Here is a 14165-nt window from a genome sequence, read left to right on the forward strand (position 1 = left end):
TGTCTTAATTATCAGGGAATACCCAGAGTATATCATAATGCTTAATCCTGAGTTACTTAATAGGTATGTGAGGACAAAGTGAATGAGTGAATGATTGAACAAACTAAGGTTCATAGTCTTATCTCTTATCATTCACTTGATGTGTGACCTTATATAAATTAGTTAATCTTTCTGGGCTTCAGCGCCCTGTTCTGCTGAACAAATATAATTTCTAGCTTGACTGTACCAAAGATTTGTCTGGAAGAACAATAAGATAATATACTTAGTAGTGATTTGAAAAAAAAATCAGAAAATTCATATAATCATGTCAATATACATTTGATAAATAATTTCTTTTGCAGGATATGGAATATTGCTAACTACATAGAATATGCTATGTGACACTAACTACAAGTGTAAAATGGAGATCAGAAAAAAATAATACCCACTGGGGGGAATGTATTGGCTAAAAGGAGTATCGTTATTATCTTTATTATTATCATTATCAGTATTATTATGAAAAACACTTAGAGAAACCTGGTGGAAAAAGTCACACACAATATTATATGTTTTATGCTTCCCCCATAATTTAGTCCTCCTATTGGTTTATTAATTTTTATGTCTATACCAGAAATCTCCTGATGCTTTGGAAAGTGTTTTGTATAATTTTGGCTTATTTAGTTCAATTCATCAATATTATGCTCAGCTAAATTGACTGATGACAGATAGATAGATAGATAGATATTCAGTTCTAGATATGAACATATTCAGAATGTCATCAGACTACATTGCCAGCCTGAAAGGATCTTTTGAATCCTTCATTTAAAGTCTTTGCTTTTCATAGGGGGAATTGAGGCAGGTAGTCACAATAAACTTGTAGGAGAAAGAAGGAAGATTTTGGAGTAAAAAATGTAGTTCAAAAGAGAGAAATCTGATATATTTTCAAGCAATGTTTATATTATGTATTTGTTAATTTTATTCTATTTCCCTGCAGGTTTAAATGTGTATTTGGCTACTTGGCTACTGATTAGAGAACACAAAATGAATAACTCAACAAACTCCTCTAACAATGGCCTGGCTCTGACCAGTCCTTATAAGACATTTGAAGTGGTTTTTATTGTCCTTGTGGCTGGGTCCCTCAGTTTGGTGACCATTATTGGGAATATCCTGGTCATGGTCTCCATTAAAGTCAACCGCCACCTCCAGACCGTCAACAATTACTTTTTGTTCAGCTTGGCCTGTGCTGACCTCATCATTGGTGTTTTCTCCATGAACTTGTATACCCTTTACACTGTGATTGGCTACTGGCCTTTGGGACCTGTGGTGTGTGACCTTTGGCTAGCCCTGGACTACGTGGTCAGCAATGCCTCCGTAATGAATCTGCTCATCATCAGCTTTGACAGATACTTCTGTGTCACAAAACCACTCACCTATCCCGTCAAGCGGACCACAAAAATGGCAGGTATGATGATTGCAGCTGCCTGGGTCCTCTCCTTTATCCTCTGGGCTCCGGCCATTCTCTTCTGGCAGTTCATTGTAGGGGTGAGAACTGTGGAGGATGGGGAATGCTACATTCAGTTTTTTTCCAATGCTGCTGTCACCTTTGGCACGGCCATTGCAGCTTTCTATTTGCCTGTGATCATCATGACTGTGTTATACTGGCACATATCCCGAGCCAGTAAGAGCAGAATAAAGAAGGACAAAAAGGAGCCTGTGGCCAACCAAGATCCAGTTTCTCCAAGTCTGGTACAAGGAAGGATAGTGAAGCCAAACAACAACAACATGCCTGGTAGTGATGATGGCCTGGAGCACAACAAAATCCAGAACGGCAAAGCTCCCAGAGATGCTGTGACTGAAAACTGTGTCCAGGGGGAGGAAAAGGAAAGCTCCAATGATTCCACCTCAGTCAGTGCTGTCGCCTCTAATATGAGAGATGATGAAATAACCCAGGATGAAAACACAGTTTCCACTTCCCTGGGCCACTCCAAAGATGAGAACTCAAAGCAAACATGCATCAAAATTGTCACCAAGACCCAAAAAGGTGACTCATGTACCCCAGCTAATACCACCGTGGAGGTAGTTGGTTCTTCAGGTCAGAATGGAAATGAAAAACAGAACATTGTTGCTCGCAAGATTGTAAAGATGACCAAGCAGCCTGCAAAAAAGAAGCCTCCTCCTTCCCGGGAAAAGAAAGTGACCAGGACGATCTTGGCCATTCTGTTGGCTTTCATCATCACTTGGGCCCCATACAATGTCATGGTGCTCATTAACACCTTCTGTGCACCCTGCATCCCCAACACAGTGTGGACGATTGGTTATTGGCTCTGTTACATCAACAGCACTATCAACCCTGCCTGCTATGCACTTTGTAATGCCACCTTCAAGAAGACCTTTAAACACCTTCTCATGTGTCATTATAAGAACATAGGTGCCACAAGGTAAAACATCTTTGTAAAGAAAGAAGGTAGTCAAGGGGAGCTTGGCGAAAAGAAACAGAATAAAAGAGCTCCTAGTTATCAAATCTCTGCCATTGCACTTTATAGTCTTATCATGGAATGTGCAATTAAGGAGCCCAACAGTGACACTCTTATGGTGCCTATGCTCCAGTTTGAAACTTGCACCTTATAAACCCTGTCAGTTTAGGAGCAAGGAGACCATTAAGGAGACATGTTGGAACTGTGGATTTAAGAAATGATCTATGCTTTCTCATACTCTCTTGAAGAAGGGCTTCTGAATCTATAATTTTATCTCTGCACAAAAAGAATAATAACCTCACTTCTGTTTTTCATTTTTTTGTTCCCAAGTGTCCATATGAGGATGAAATGCCACAGTTACAAACTAACCTGGAGAGTTAAACATAAAGAAAGCCATTATACAATGGCGAAGTGAACAAAGAAGATCAAAAAAGGATGTAGAAATGGCCTCCGGAGTGTTTAACGTATATTATTCTCTTGTTATGGTTTTATGTGGAGAATTGCAACATAATAAATGCTTATCTTTTTTTGCCTTTCCCACCATCAAAAGAGAGCAAACAAAAACAAGCAAGAAGCTTAATTACATCATTATTTTTCTCATATGGCATTGGTTTTTATACTTCCCTGTTTTACATTGTGTAAGGGCAAAATCTGCAGGACTTTCACTAAATACAGAGACAGCCATGAAAAAGGGTATTTCACCCCTGCCCACTGTGTCTTTTGCATTCTTTGGGGGTATAAAACCCTATGAGAATTTAGTTCACTTATGATTCTTCATGTGAAATATTTTCACCAATCTGGTTTTCTACTAAACTAGCCTCTTATTTTAATAGAATAGCCTACTTAATATATAAACATGCTTGAGAAACCAAAGTCATTTTTTAAATTGAGGTTTCATCAAATTGAACAATGGTCATTCTTGTTGGAGAAAGTTTACTGAGGTCAGGTGAATTTTGAGGTAAGAAAATAGAAGGTTGAAAGGGCATCCTGTTTCAACCTGATCTGCCTAACCTATGTATGACATGCTAACTTGTAAACATGAACTCCTGGCCTTTGTCAGCAGGAAGATGCTGCTTTATTCATCTGGACTCTTAAATAGGATTAACTTATTCATGTGGCACCAATGACTTTTGGGTCAGTCCCAAGAGAATAAAACCTTCTCCTCAATGCTTGCTAAAGGATGATACTCAACTTACAGATAAGTGAGGTTTATAACCATCCTATGACCTATGGAGGGAAAGAAAAATAGAGTAATTAAAAAACATATACTGAAACCACCTTTTTTTCCCCTCAAATCATCAGTTCTCCCTAAAATTTTTTAACTTCAAAATTCTGTCAATAGAAGTAATAATCTTTATGGCAGAAATGTTACGGATACCTAAACAGGCCAAGTGAGCTCAGCAAAATCTTAAAGAACACAAGTGGCTGCACCTGTGCCACTTCTCACCATTTTTTAAAATTCTAGACCATAGAAAAGTCATATCAGAAACGATTACCCAATGGCGGCTTTATATAAATCTTGTCTATGTAAGACTTTTTATTGGTACCCCAAATAAATATACAATTATATTGACTCACACTTAGTTATTTTTACCCCTCAACTTTTTTTTCTTACTATATTTGCTATAGTCTTCCAGTCAGATTTTTTAAAGATGGCCCAATCAATAGAAATCAAATTTATAAAACCCTTTTCAAATTTCACATTTTGCATTTTAGATTTATGGGCTTTATGATAACTTGACCAGTAATATCCATGTGAGTTGCATGATGAATTTGTCAGTATTAGACTTTAGCACTTCAATTAGAGTTATCTTGTGTGACTTGCCTCACTGATGGCATCTCAAAAATTTTGAGAGCTGAAAAAAAAGCACAAGGCAAATAACAACAAAAAAGAACAATTAGTAAGAAGCAAATTGCCAATAATTTTTGTATATAACTTACCCTTTATAAAAATAACTTCTTGTTTCAACAACTTCAGTCATTCTTCCCCAACTAAATCTTCTATTTATAAACATACAGCATCAGTTCATACAGATATCTTTATTCTACCTTAATGTAAACTTTTACATTTAAAATCCATATTTATTTTTATTTTGTTTCTTCAAGTCAACGCATCATTTTAGTTGGGATGAACTCTTTGGATTCAAGGATTGAGGATTCAGGATTTGGGTCCTTTTTTGCCTTCTCTAGCAATCCAACTCATCGTGAATCAAGCTGCTTCTTACTCTCCATTGCCATTACATGCTTTCCTTTCTTCCTTCTATTCTTGATCTTCACCGTATCTACCACAACCTTATTGAAAGAGAAACAATCAAAAATTAAAGAAAGGAATTGAATATAGACTGACACATCATGGAAGCTTTGTAAACTGGAATCAGAAAAATGGAAAGAATACTGAAAATAGTAGATGATTAGAAAGATATGGAGACTGCATCCAAAGGCTTGCATTAACTATTGCTGGATTTGTCTATTTCAGTGGCTCCCAACTAGGGACTATTTTTCCTCCCAGGGGACATTTAACAATGTGTGGAGACATTGTTGGTTGTCACAACTTGAGGGAGGGCTATTGGCATCTAGTGAATATAGGGGCCAGGGATGCTGCTAAACAGCTTACAATGCACAGGATAGACCCCACAACTAAGAATTTTTTGGCTCAAAATGTCAGCAGTGCCAAAGTTGAGAAACCCTGGCCTGTTTTAAGGGATTCGAGAGCTTGCTTTATGTAAGTGGGAAAATAATCCTGTTTCACTCTTAGAATATCAATGCAAATTGTTCATCTGTTTGAAAAAGGTAATGTTCACCAATCATGTATCAGATGCACTGTCATCCATTGAGTCTGGTGTATTTGTAATTCACAGACTGGGAACGCAGGACACATCTATATAGCCAAAATCACCAGACCATGCACATAGCACATTGTTTCCAACATCTTAATGTCCACTTACGATTGCCACAGTGTCCAGTCAATTGAAGTTGAAGTAGTTGGCTATTAAAATGGTTGCAGTTGATATGTTCACTTTCTATTGGAGCTGCTATTTTTCCTGTCAAAAACCTTAACAGCCTCTTTCAGAAACAATATGATTCATCTCCTTTATCTTCACTGGAAAGGTAAATATCTGTCAAGAACTTCTTCTTTCCTCATAGCAATAATGTAAATATCCCAGAGTGGTCTTATAAGAAGAGGAATTTAAGAATGTGAAAAAGCTAGTTCATTTCTTGAAAAAAGAAATGATTGCCTTTTTACCAGTTCATCATTAATTTAATGTCAGCTCCCAAGTGGTAGGACAAAGTCATCAGTATAATAAGCCACATAGGATAAGCTTTCTGGTTTGAATATCAAAGCTGGAGGTCCCACATACTCCTGCTCTTTGTCCATTCACCACTTTTTTGACCCTAAGCATCTGACATTGGGAGAGACGGGAGTTCAAAACGATGGCAACATATACCTAGAAATGCAATCTACTTTTATTTTCTCCTACTTAGTTCACTGGTAGTTGCCTTTTCCCCAGTTTGATAGTATCCCTTTCAACAATCACAGCACTGGCGTTGCAAATAGATTAGGGAAGCACCCAAAGCTGGATGAATTGTGCAAAATGTATGTTCAGCATGTATATATAATACCATGCCTCTTAAATATGCTTCTCTTAAAAGGGCGCACGCTACAGCATGAACTGTGTGCATATTTAATGTATCTTCCTGGAATATGCTGTATGCTTAATATACATATTCTATAAATAGAGTAATAAAATGTATAATAGAAATACATATTTCTGTATGCAAATAAATATATTATACACAAAGTCTGAGTATGTAATATGATATATGTTGCTTCAGAGTAACAAAAGTAGATTTTATACACCCAATTTTGAAAGAAAGTAGTATTTGCTTTTGAAGGAAGACATTAAAGAACATCCAAAACCCTACCCATATTACTATTACACGGTGTCATAATCTTGGGAAACATAGCACTTATTTTAAATATCTCTTGGAGGAATATATTAATAAATCTTTGGTGTCACCCCACGTGACAACAATGCTTTTTGCCTCTGTGTTCCTGACAGTCCTCTAGAATCGTCCTGGCTGTTTCTGTTCCAACAGCTGTGTTGATCTCACGTCTGATTGCCTGATGAGATTGCAACCAATTCATTGACATACAGCTTCGCTCTCCTCCAAATTAACTGATTTTTGTGAAATAAAAAATAATCATACTGGGAGGAAGGGATGACCTTCAGAATGTTTTACACTTTTAAAAACAAGGAAAAATTGTACAACCACTGTATGTTACGAACCACTCTTTTCAGTTTGGGGCCAGTACAGCATCCCATACATTAAAGGCCAAAAATTTTTATTGTAGTATGATATTGAAAGTTTCTCCAAGAAATTACAAAATATATAGTTTGTTTCTAAGTGTCCTACATTTTCTCCATAGCAATTATCATCCTTTCCTTGTCCACTCAACTACCCACATTCCTCAGAACATTTTCTTTGGTCCATTAGCACAAGTCCTTACTTAGCAAACATTGTCATGATGTTAGCTGATAGTGGGCATGCAATGCCAAGAGATGCTTGCATTTTAATAGAAAAAGCATAAACACTGAACATTTGAAAGATTCCTATTGGAATCTTTAGATTAATCTAAAGATAATCTTTAGATAATCTTTAGATACCAATGCATGAAATGGGAGAGACTCTTTTCAGTAAACTCTAGTTTTCTTTGAATTTTATGACGTTCTTGGAAGGCCACCCACTTCCGAAATTTTCCCTTTTATGCCATAGTCCACCCTTGTGAATTACTGTTCCTTATGTAAACCAAAATCATTTCTAGAAAAAAAAATTGGATTTTCTGTCAATTCTCATTAGTTTATTATTGTTCCAGTGAAACGTTCTCAATTCATTTTTTAGAATTTGAATTGAATACTGTATTGATGTATTGTCAAATGCTATTCCTGACTAGGTGGTTGGAAATACTGAGAGGAGAAAAACATCTTGCCATCATAATGGAAGAAGTTTCCACTTTATAATATATGTCAGTCTTTTTCATCCAAAAATGGAGGAAGCACAATGTGGTAAGTTGTGGAATATAGATAGATATTTATTAAGTAGTGACATTCTAGAATATCTATTCTTTGGCTTCTTACACACACACACACACACACACACACACACACACACACACACACACACTGAGTCATGGGAAACTGAAGGAAAAAAGGCACCCATCTTCTGTACTTGCATTTACCCAGCAGCTCATCTGAATCCTTAAACTATACATTTACTGAAAATGTGGATATGTTTGGAAGTAATATTGAAGGATTTTTTTAAATGAGTATTGTTTTCAAGTTATTATTATAAGATAAGGGATGGTGTTAGTGAATATCTCATCCCCCCCCCCTTTTTTTTCTCTTGGCCACACCCTGCAGCATGCAGGATCTTAGTTCCCTGACCAGGTATCAAACCCATGCCCCCTGCATTGGAAGCTTGGACCACCAGGGAAGTCTGGTGTTAGTGAATAAATTGTGTCTATGTCCAGAAAGAATTACAATGGATTGCAGAGGTGGATAATTTAAATCTGCATAATTGTTGGACTATTTGTATATAAAAATGTTATAATTCACTTTATCCTTAATTATCTTCAACAAAGTAAGTCTTACTCTCCTTACTGCCCTTGTATGTAAGGTGGGTACTTAACATTTGTGACAGTATGAGTATCTTTACTAGGGCCATATTATATTATGCCTTACGTCAGAAGTTCTCAAAAACTTTAGCCCACAATAGAATCACCTGCAAGTTGTTGGGCCCTATTAGCAGATCTGAGGTGTGATCTGAGAATCTGTTTCAAATAGATACCCAAGTGATCCTGATGTGGACCACAATTTTAGAACAACTGATTTTTTTTAACATCTTTATTGGAGTATAATTGTTTTACAATGGTGTGTTAGTTTCTGCTTTATAACAAAGTGAATCAGCTATGCATATACATATATCCCCATATCACCTCCCTCTTGTGTGGCCCTCCCACCCTCCCTATCCCACCCCTCTAGGTGGTCACAAACCACCGAGCTGATCTCCCTGTGCCATGCGGCTGCTTCCCACTAGCTATCCATTTTACATTTGGTAGTGTATATATAAATCCATGCCACTCTCTCACTTCGTCCCAGCTTACCCTTCCCCCTCCCTGTATCCTCAAGTCCATTCTCTACGTCTGAGTCTTTATTCCTGTCCTGCCCGTAGGTTCTTCAGAACCTTTTTTTTTTTTTTTAGAGTCCATATATATGTGTTAGGATATGGTATTTGTTTTTCTCTTTCTTACTTCACTTTGTATTACAGACTATAGGTCTATCCACCTCACTACAAATAACTCAGTTTCGTTTCTTTTTATGGCTGAGTAATATTCTATTGTATATATGTGCCACATCTTCTTTATCCATTCATCTGTCGATGGACACTTAGTTTGCTTCCATGTTCTGGCTATTGTAAATAGTGCTGCAATGAACATTGTGGTACATGACTTTTTTTGAATTATGGTATTCTCAGTGTATATGCCCAGTAGTGGGATAGCTGGGTCATATGGTAGTTCTATTTTTAGTTTTTTAAGGAGCCTCCATACTGTTCTCCATAGAACAACTGATTTTTATAGTCTAATGAAAACTTTTACCAAAGCATTATGATAATTAACAAGGCATCTATTATTTATGGTAAAAAATTTACATTTAAAACGCTATCCACAGGAAAGTTTTTCTTAGACATAAAGTCTATTGCTTACTTATAAATAGGGTCTTCATATTTTTTCTCTTGGGAAACTTTGAGTGCCATGATTTTAAGATCAGAGTTTAAAAACAACCATACTGATACATTTACATAAAGATAAATTAGCATATTAAAATTTAAAGATATACAGCAGATGCTTGAATTCTATGATATCTCCAATAAAAGCTACTTTAGACATACGCTTTACATGATGTCCATCATATGTTTTTGCACAGATCATGTATGCAAACACATTCTCCTCATATGGGTATTCAGAGTAAATCATTCCATTATTTCATCATTTAGAATTAGTGGTAATTAATTGGCAATTTACAAGTAATTCTTCAACCTCCTCTTAATACACATATGCAGTCACACATACTCAGGCATATAAACACACATGCACACTGATACACAGATGCACATACAAATACACATATGCATACAAACACACAAGATTCACCATGTATATCTTGACACTGCCCAGAGGCATAACCTTTCTACTACTTCCAAAAACATATGGAACTCTACTAGAGAAGGTATTGAACCCTCAGGTCAGCCAAATGATATTGAAGAAAAAATTCATCTGTCTCCTCTGTGCTATGGCCAGTAAACTGCAGAATTTTCTCATAGCCTTTAGGATCATATAAGTCTTAGCTTTGTGTCTGCCACCAATACATCCCAGTCATCTGAAAGCCATGTCTTCGGTGCATGCCAGTGGTTACATGGGATTGTGGTGAGAAAAGATGCCTGAAATATATTATAACACCTAGAAGACATCTACAAATGCATATCATCATGATGGGTGCCACCAAACAGTCTACACTGTACAATATGATGCTTTTAATACCAATGTGACTATCTAGAGAGCTGAGTATAAGAAAAAAGTGATAATTTCTCAGCATATTCCTTCCAAAAATCCCTCTCAGGCATTCTTTTTAGGTTTATATCTCTTTGTACCTCTGAATGGTATAAAAACTTAGGAGTGACATTTACTTCAAATATGCAACAGATGGTCAAATAGTCAAAATGTCTGGTATCCTGAAAAACAAATAAGACTGGAATGCAAGTCTCATCTTACAGAAAAAGTAAAATTATCAACCAGATTATTTTTACTTTTCTTGGGATTCTCACTATTCTGTTTATGAATAAAGGAGTACAGGAGGTCATTTAAAGACCAGATATTAAATGGCTGAATAAAAGCATTTTACTTTTTCTCAACCCTACACAGAAGCAATAATCTAAAAAGTTTTTTACTTAAGCAGAAAAAAATAACCATAAGGAATAAAATTAAGAATGAACCAGGAGCAATAAAAATAAATCCCAATGAGGGAAAAAAAAAGTCTTACCCCTAAGCTCTCTCAAAGGAATAACAATACCTATTTAATAGAAATTCTTTTCTTTTTCCAAAATCTTTGTATTTTTTTTTGTATGTGTATTTCCTTCATCTCTTTTTAATATTTTTGGTAAAGTCTCTACTAACATTTCTTTAAAAGTAATTTTTATAAATGTTTTGAGAGGCAAACACAAAAATTACTGTTTCCCTGGAGCTCGTTTTTGATTTTTGCTGTGGTTGACATTGCTACTCCAGAAAGCAAAAAAAGAATTTTTGAAAAACTGCTGATAATGACACATATGCTTTAAATATCAAAACGAAACAACATAGCAAAAATATGGACGAAGGGCAAAAGCTTAGCTGTAAATGAAATAAATGCTGTGTAGAGGATGGTTTCCATTTGTAATGATTTCTGAACAACATAGCATCGATTCTCTCTGTGGTCTTTTGGGCCCTCCCTGTTCACGAGGTGGTGGACACCAGCCCTCAGTCACCCTGTGAAGAGATCTGGACATACTGATGTGCTGTTTTAAACCAGCTGTTTTAAGCGAGGCCCTGTGGGGACATGAGCAGGCACCACCATCAGCTGGGAATTTGTCATGATTAAGTATTGGACCCAAATCTGGAAGACAAAGCCTGACAAGCCTTTTGTTGAAGACGGTGTGTGAGAAGCTCTGCATGATCACAAACTTGGGAGGACAAAGGAAGAACAAAATTATTGGACATTTCAGACATGATGAAAAAGGGAGCTGAAGTTTATGCTCAGTGTGCACATGTCTATGAGGAATCCAGTTTTAACCAATAGTCTTCCATGGCCATGTACAGGTTAGTTTATGTAACAGGCAAACTAGGATTATAAGGTTACATTAGCTTTAATGATTCCTGAAAACCTGTCATGACAAAGGAACCTGGTATCTTTCTTGTCTCCACTGTTTTGCTTTTTTATTTAAGAGTGAGAAATACAACGTTCATTAGAAAGAAACACACACGTGGTGTAAAGTCTTAGTCTTTTAAAAAATCTTACATTAAACTACAGTTACTTAAATGTATGTGAATTCCAAATCCCATAGTGAGGTTGTTTAATAAAGGCAATGAAAACACTAAAATAGCTGAAGACTGTATATTCTTAAAGAAAACATATGTTTTAGTCTATAAATTAAGTGTAATTCTGATAGGGTTTTAGTCATATATATATATATATATAGTCTATACTATATATATATATATTGCATTGCTATAAATTACATATATTTATATAGGTCTGTATAATCATGTATATATTATGCATTTTATTTATAAAAGGAAAAGAGATGGTAGTAGGAATTTAATGGAAAGTGATTCACAAATACAAGGGCTGAGGCATGAAGCAATGGAAAATATTCAACGTACTGAAGGAGTGTTGGCTTAAGTGTCGATGAGGCATGTGTACAAAGACATTTCAATTTCCAAATTCAGTGCTGAGGAAACAGTGGTGCCAAATCCCAGAAATACTTAGAAAATGATAACAATTACATGCTATGTCCTTGGATGTGTTTTGGCCAAGCTGTATTCTTAAATGGAGCATTATACGAGTCAGAAAACTCAACAATAAAATATTTTTCTCATATGATTCATCATGTTTAGAATACACTTGTGAACATTTTGGAAGTCAGCTTCTAGGTACTCCTTGGTATTCTTTAAGAAAGTATACCAACTAGGACAAGTTCCTCACTTGATAAAGTGCTAATTTCAATACAAATTAGTGTGAGGTCTATCTAGCTCTACCCTCAAATATTTTCATTTCACTTTCTCTACCACATGAAAACTGCTCCAGAGCACTTTTTCTATCCACTGCTTTCCATTTCTCAAATATCTAAAATATTGCATAGAGGGGCTCCAGGTGTGCTCAGGTTTCTAGAAATACTTGGTGGGCCAAGTATGTAGGGAAGCTTTCCTCTTTTTTGTGCTTTCCCCAAATGATTGACTTTGAGACATTGACCTGGAATTCCTTTCCTCTTTCCAAATAAGGAGAAGCAAGTCAAATCCCACTCAAACTACTGCAGAATGTTGTCAGGTATATATAAGAAGTACCGCAGTGAATGGGCTTAGAGATGACTATGTCCTTGCCAAAGAGGTGTTGCTGACTCTAGCCCCAGGAAAGGATCCATTCAGACATTTTCCTACTCAAGTTTTTGATAAACTTAGATTCTTCATTTCTCAGGGTTGGTCAGAATGTCTTTTGCCACATTTTCTCACCTCCATCTAGAAAAAGGAATTCTCTATATCCTCCCTGATGGTCATTAAGTATTAGCTTCAGCTTTCCCAGCAATGGTCAGTTCAAGTTCCTCAACTACGTACTTGGCTCTCTCTTATCTCATTATTCTCTCCAAACACAATCTCATCTGTAACTCCAGCTTTTATTATCCCCTTAAATGTGATAAGACATAAATATTATCTCCATCCCGTTCGTCTCCAGTGAACACCAAACTTGCATATCATATTGTCTATCTACTTCAGAACCCCTCTTGGATATCTCAGACTTACCTCAAACTCACCAGATCCAAACTTTCATTCACGAGTTCACCCACAGAAGTAGCCCTATTGTGCTGTTTCTTAACCCATCATCTACTTAGTGCACAAAAATGGAAACCAAGCCATCATTCTTGATTTTCACCCAAGCATGCTTCAAATCCTCCCAATTTTACCTCATAAATATCAAATCTATCAAATTATCCATAAGTTTCTCCCATTTCCATTAATGCTACTACATAGTGCAAGTGGCCTAACTGACCCTGCCACGTCAACTCTGACACAATCCCATGCGCCTTGTACCCTGCAGCCAGAGTGATCTGTTCAGAAGGCAAATCTGAACTCCCCTGCTTAAAACCTGTTAGTGAGTTCTTCTTTGGACAATGTCCAGATTCCTTTCTCCAAGCCCTTCATGGGCTGGCCCCTTCCTCCTCTCCATCCTGACCTTTCACCACATTCCCACGCGATTTCATTGCTCTTGCCACATTGCACATGTCACAATTACCCTCATCATGCCCTCTCCTGCCAAAGGACCTTTGCACATGCACTTGGTATGACTTTCTGAAAAGCTCTCCTCACCCTTCACTACCTAGTTAACTCGTAATAATCCTTTAAATCTCAAATCAGGTATGACATTTTCAGAAATGTCTCCTCTGATTTTCTAACTCCATCAAATCCTTCCACATTTTTCACAATTGCAATATTATTTATGTTTGTAGAATATGTGAATAAATTTTTGTCTCTGCCTGTAGACTTTATAATACAAATACCATGTTTGCATTTGTCTACTTGAGACAGTGCCTGATACATGGTCACTGTTCTCTCTCTCTCTCCACTCACTAGTTATTTGACCTTGAGAAAGGCATTTAATTTCTTCGCATATAAAGATTATCCATATTTATATGTATGCAGTAATGCAATAAATTACATATATTTATATAAGCAATATTTTGAGGATTAGAGGTAACTATGTAGAGTTTGAAAAGTTCCTAGCAGAGTGCCCAAAAAAGAGGAACATTCAATAAAAGCTATATATTTATAACACTTATTAAACTGGAAATCTGTAATAGAGACTAAAGATTTGAGGACTTTTCGGACTGTACTTTGCAGAGCACTAAGTA

General features: G+C 36.4%; 1 protein-coding gene across 1 annotated transcript; it reads left to right on the plus strand.

The window, feature by feature from the left end:
- Positions 1-990: 990 nt before the first annotated feature.
- CHRM2 (cholinergic receptor muscarinic 2) lies at positions 991-2421 on the plus strand (the record flags this gene model as incomplete). The annotated part of the gene is made up of 1 exon (XM_082632296.1): positions 991-2421. Exon 1 carries the CDS (start codon positions 1021-1023, stop codon positions 2419-2421), a length of 1401 nt encoding a protein of 466 aa, XP_082488422.1. The 5' UTR covers positions 991-1020.
- Between the last annotated feature and the right edge of the window lie 11744 nt (positions 2422-14165).

The sequence above is a fragment of the Mesoplodon mirus genome (genome assembly GCF_964341445.2).
Source record: "Mesoplodon mirus genome assembly, chromosome: 9".
NCBI classification, from domain to species: Eukaryota; Metazoa; Chordata; class Mammalia; order Artiodactyla; family Ziphiidae; genus Mesoplodon; species Mesoplodon mirus.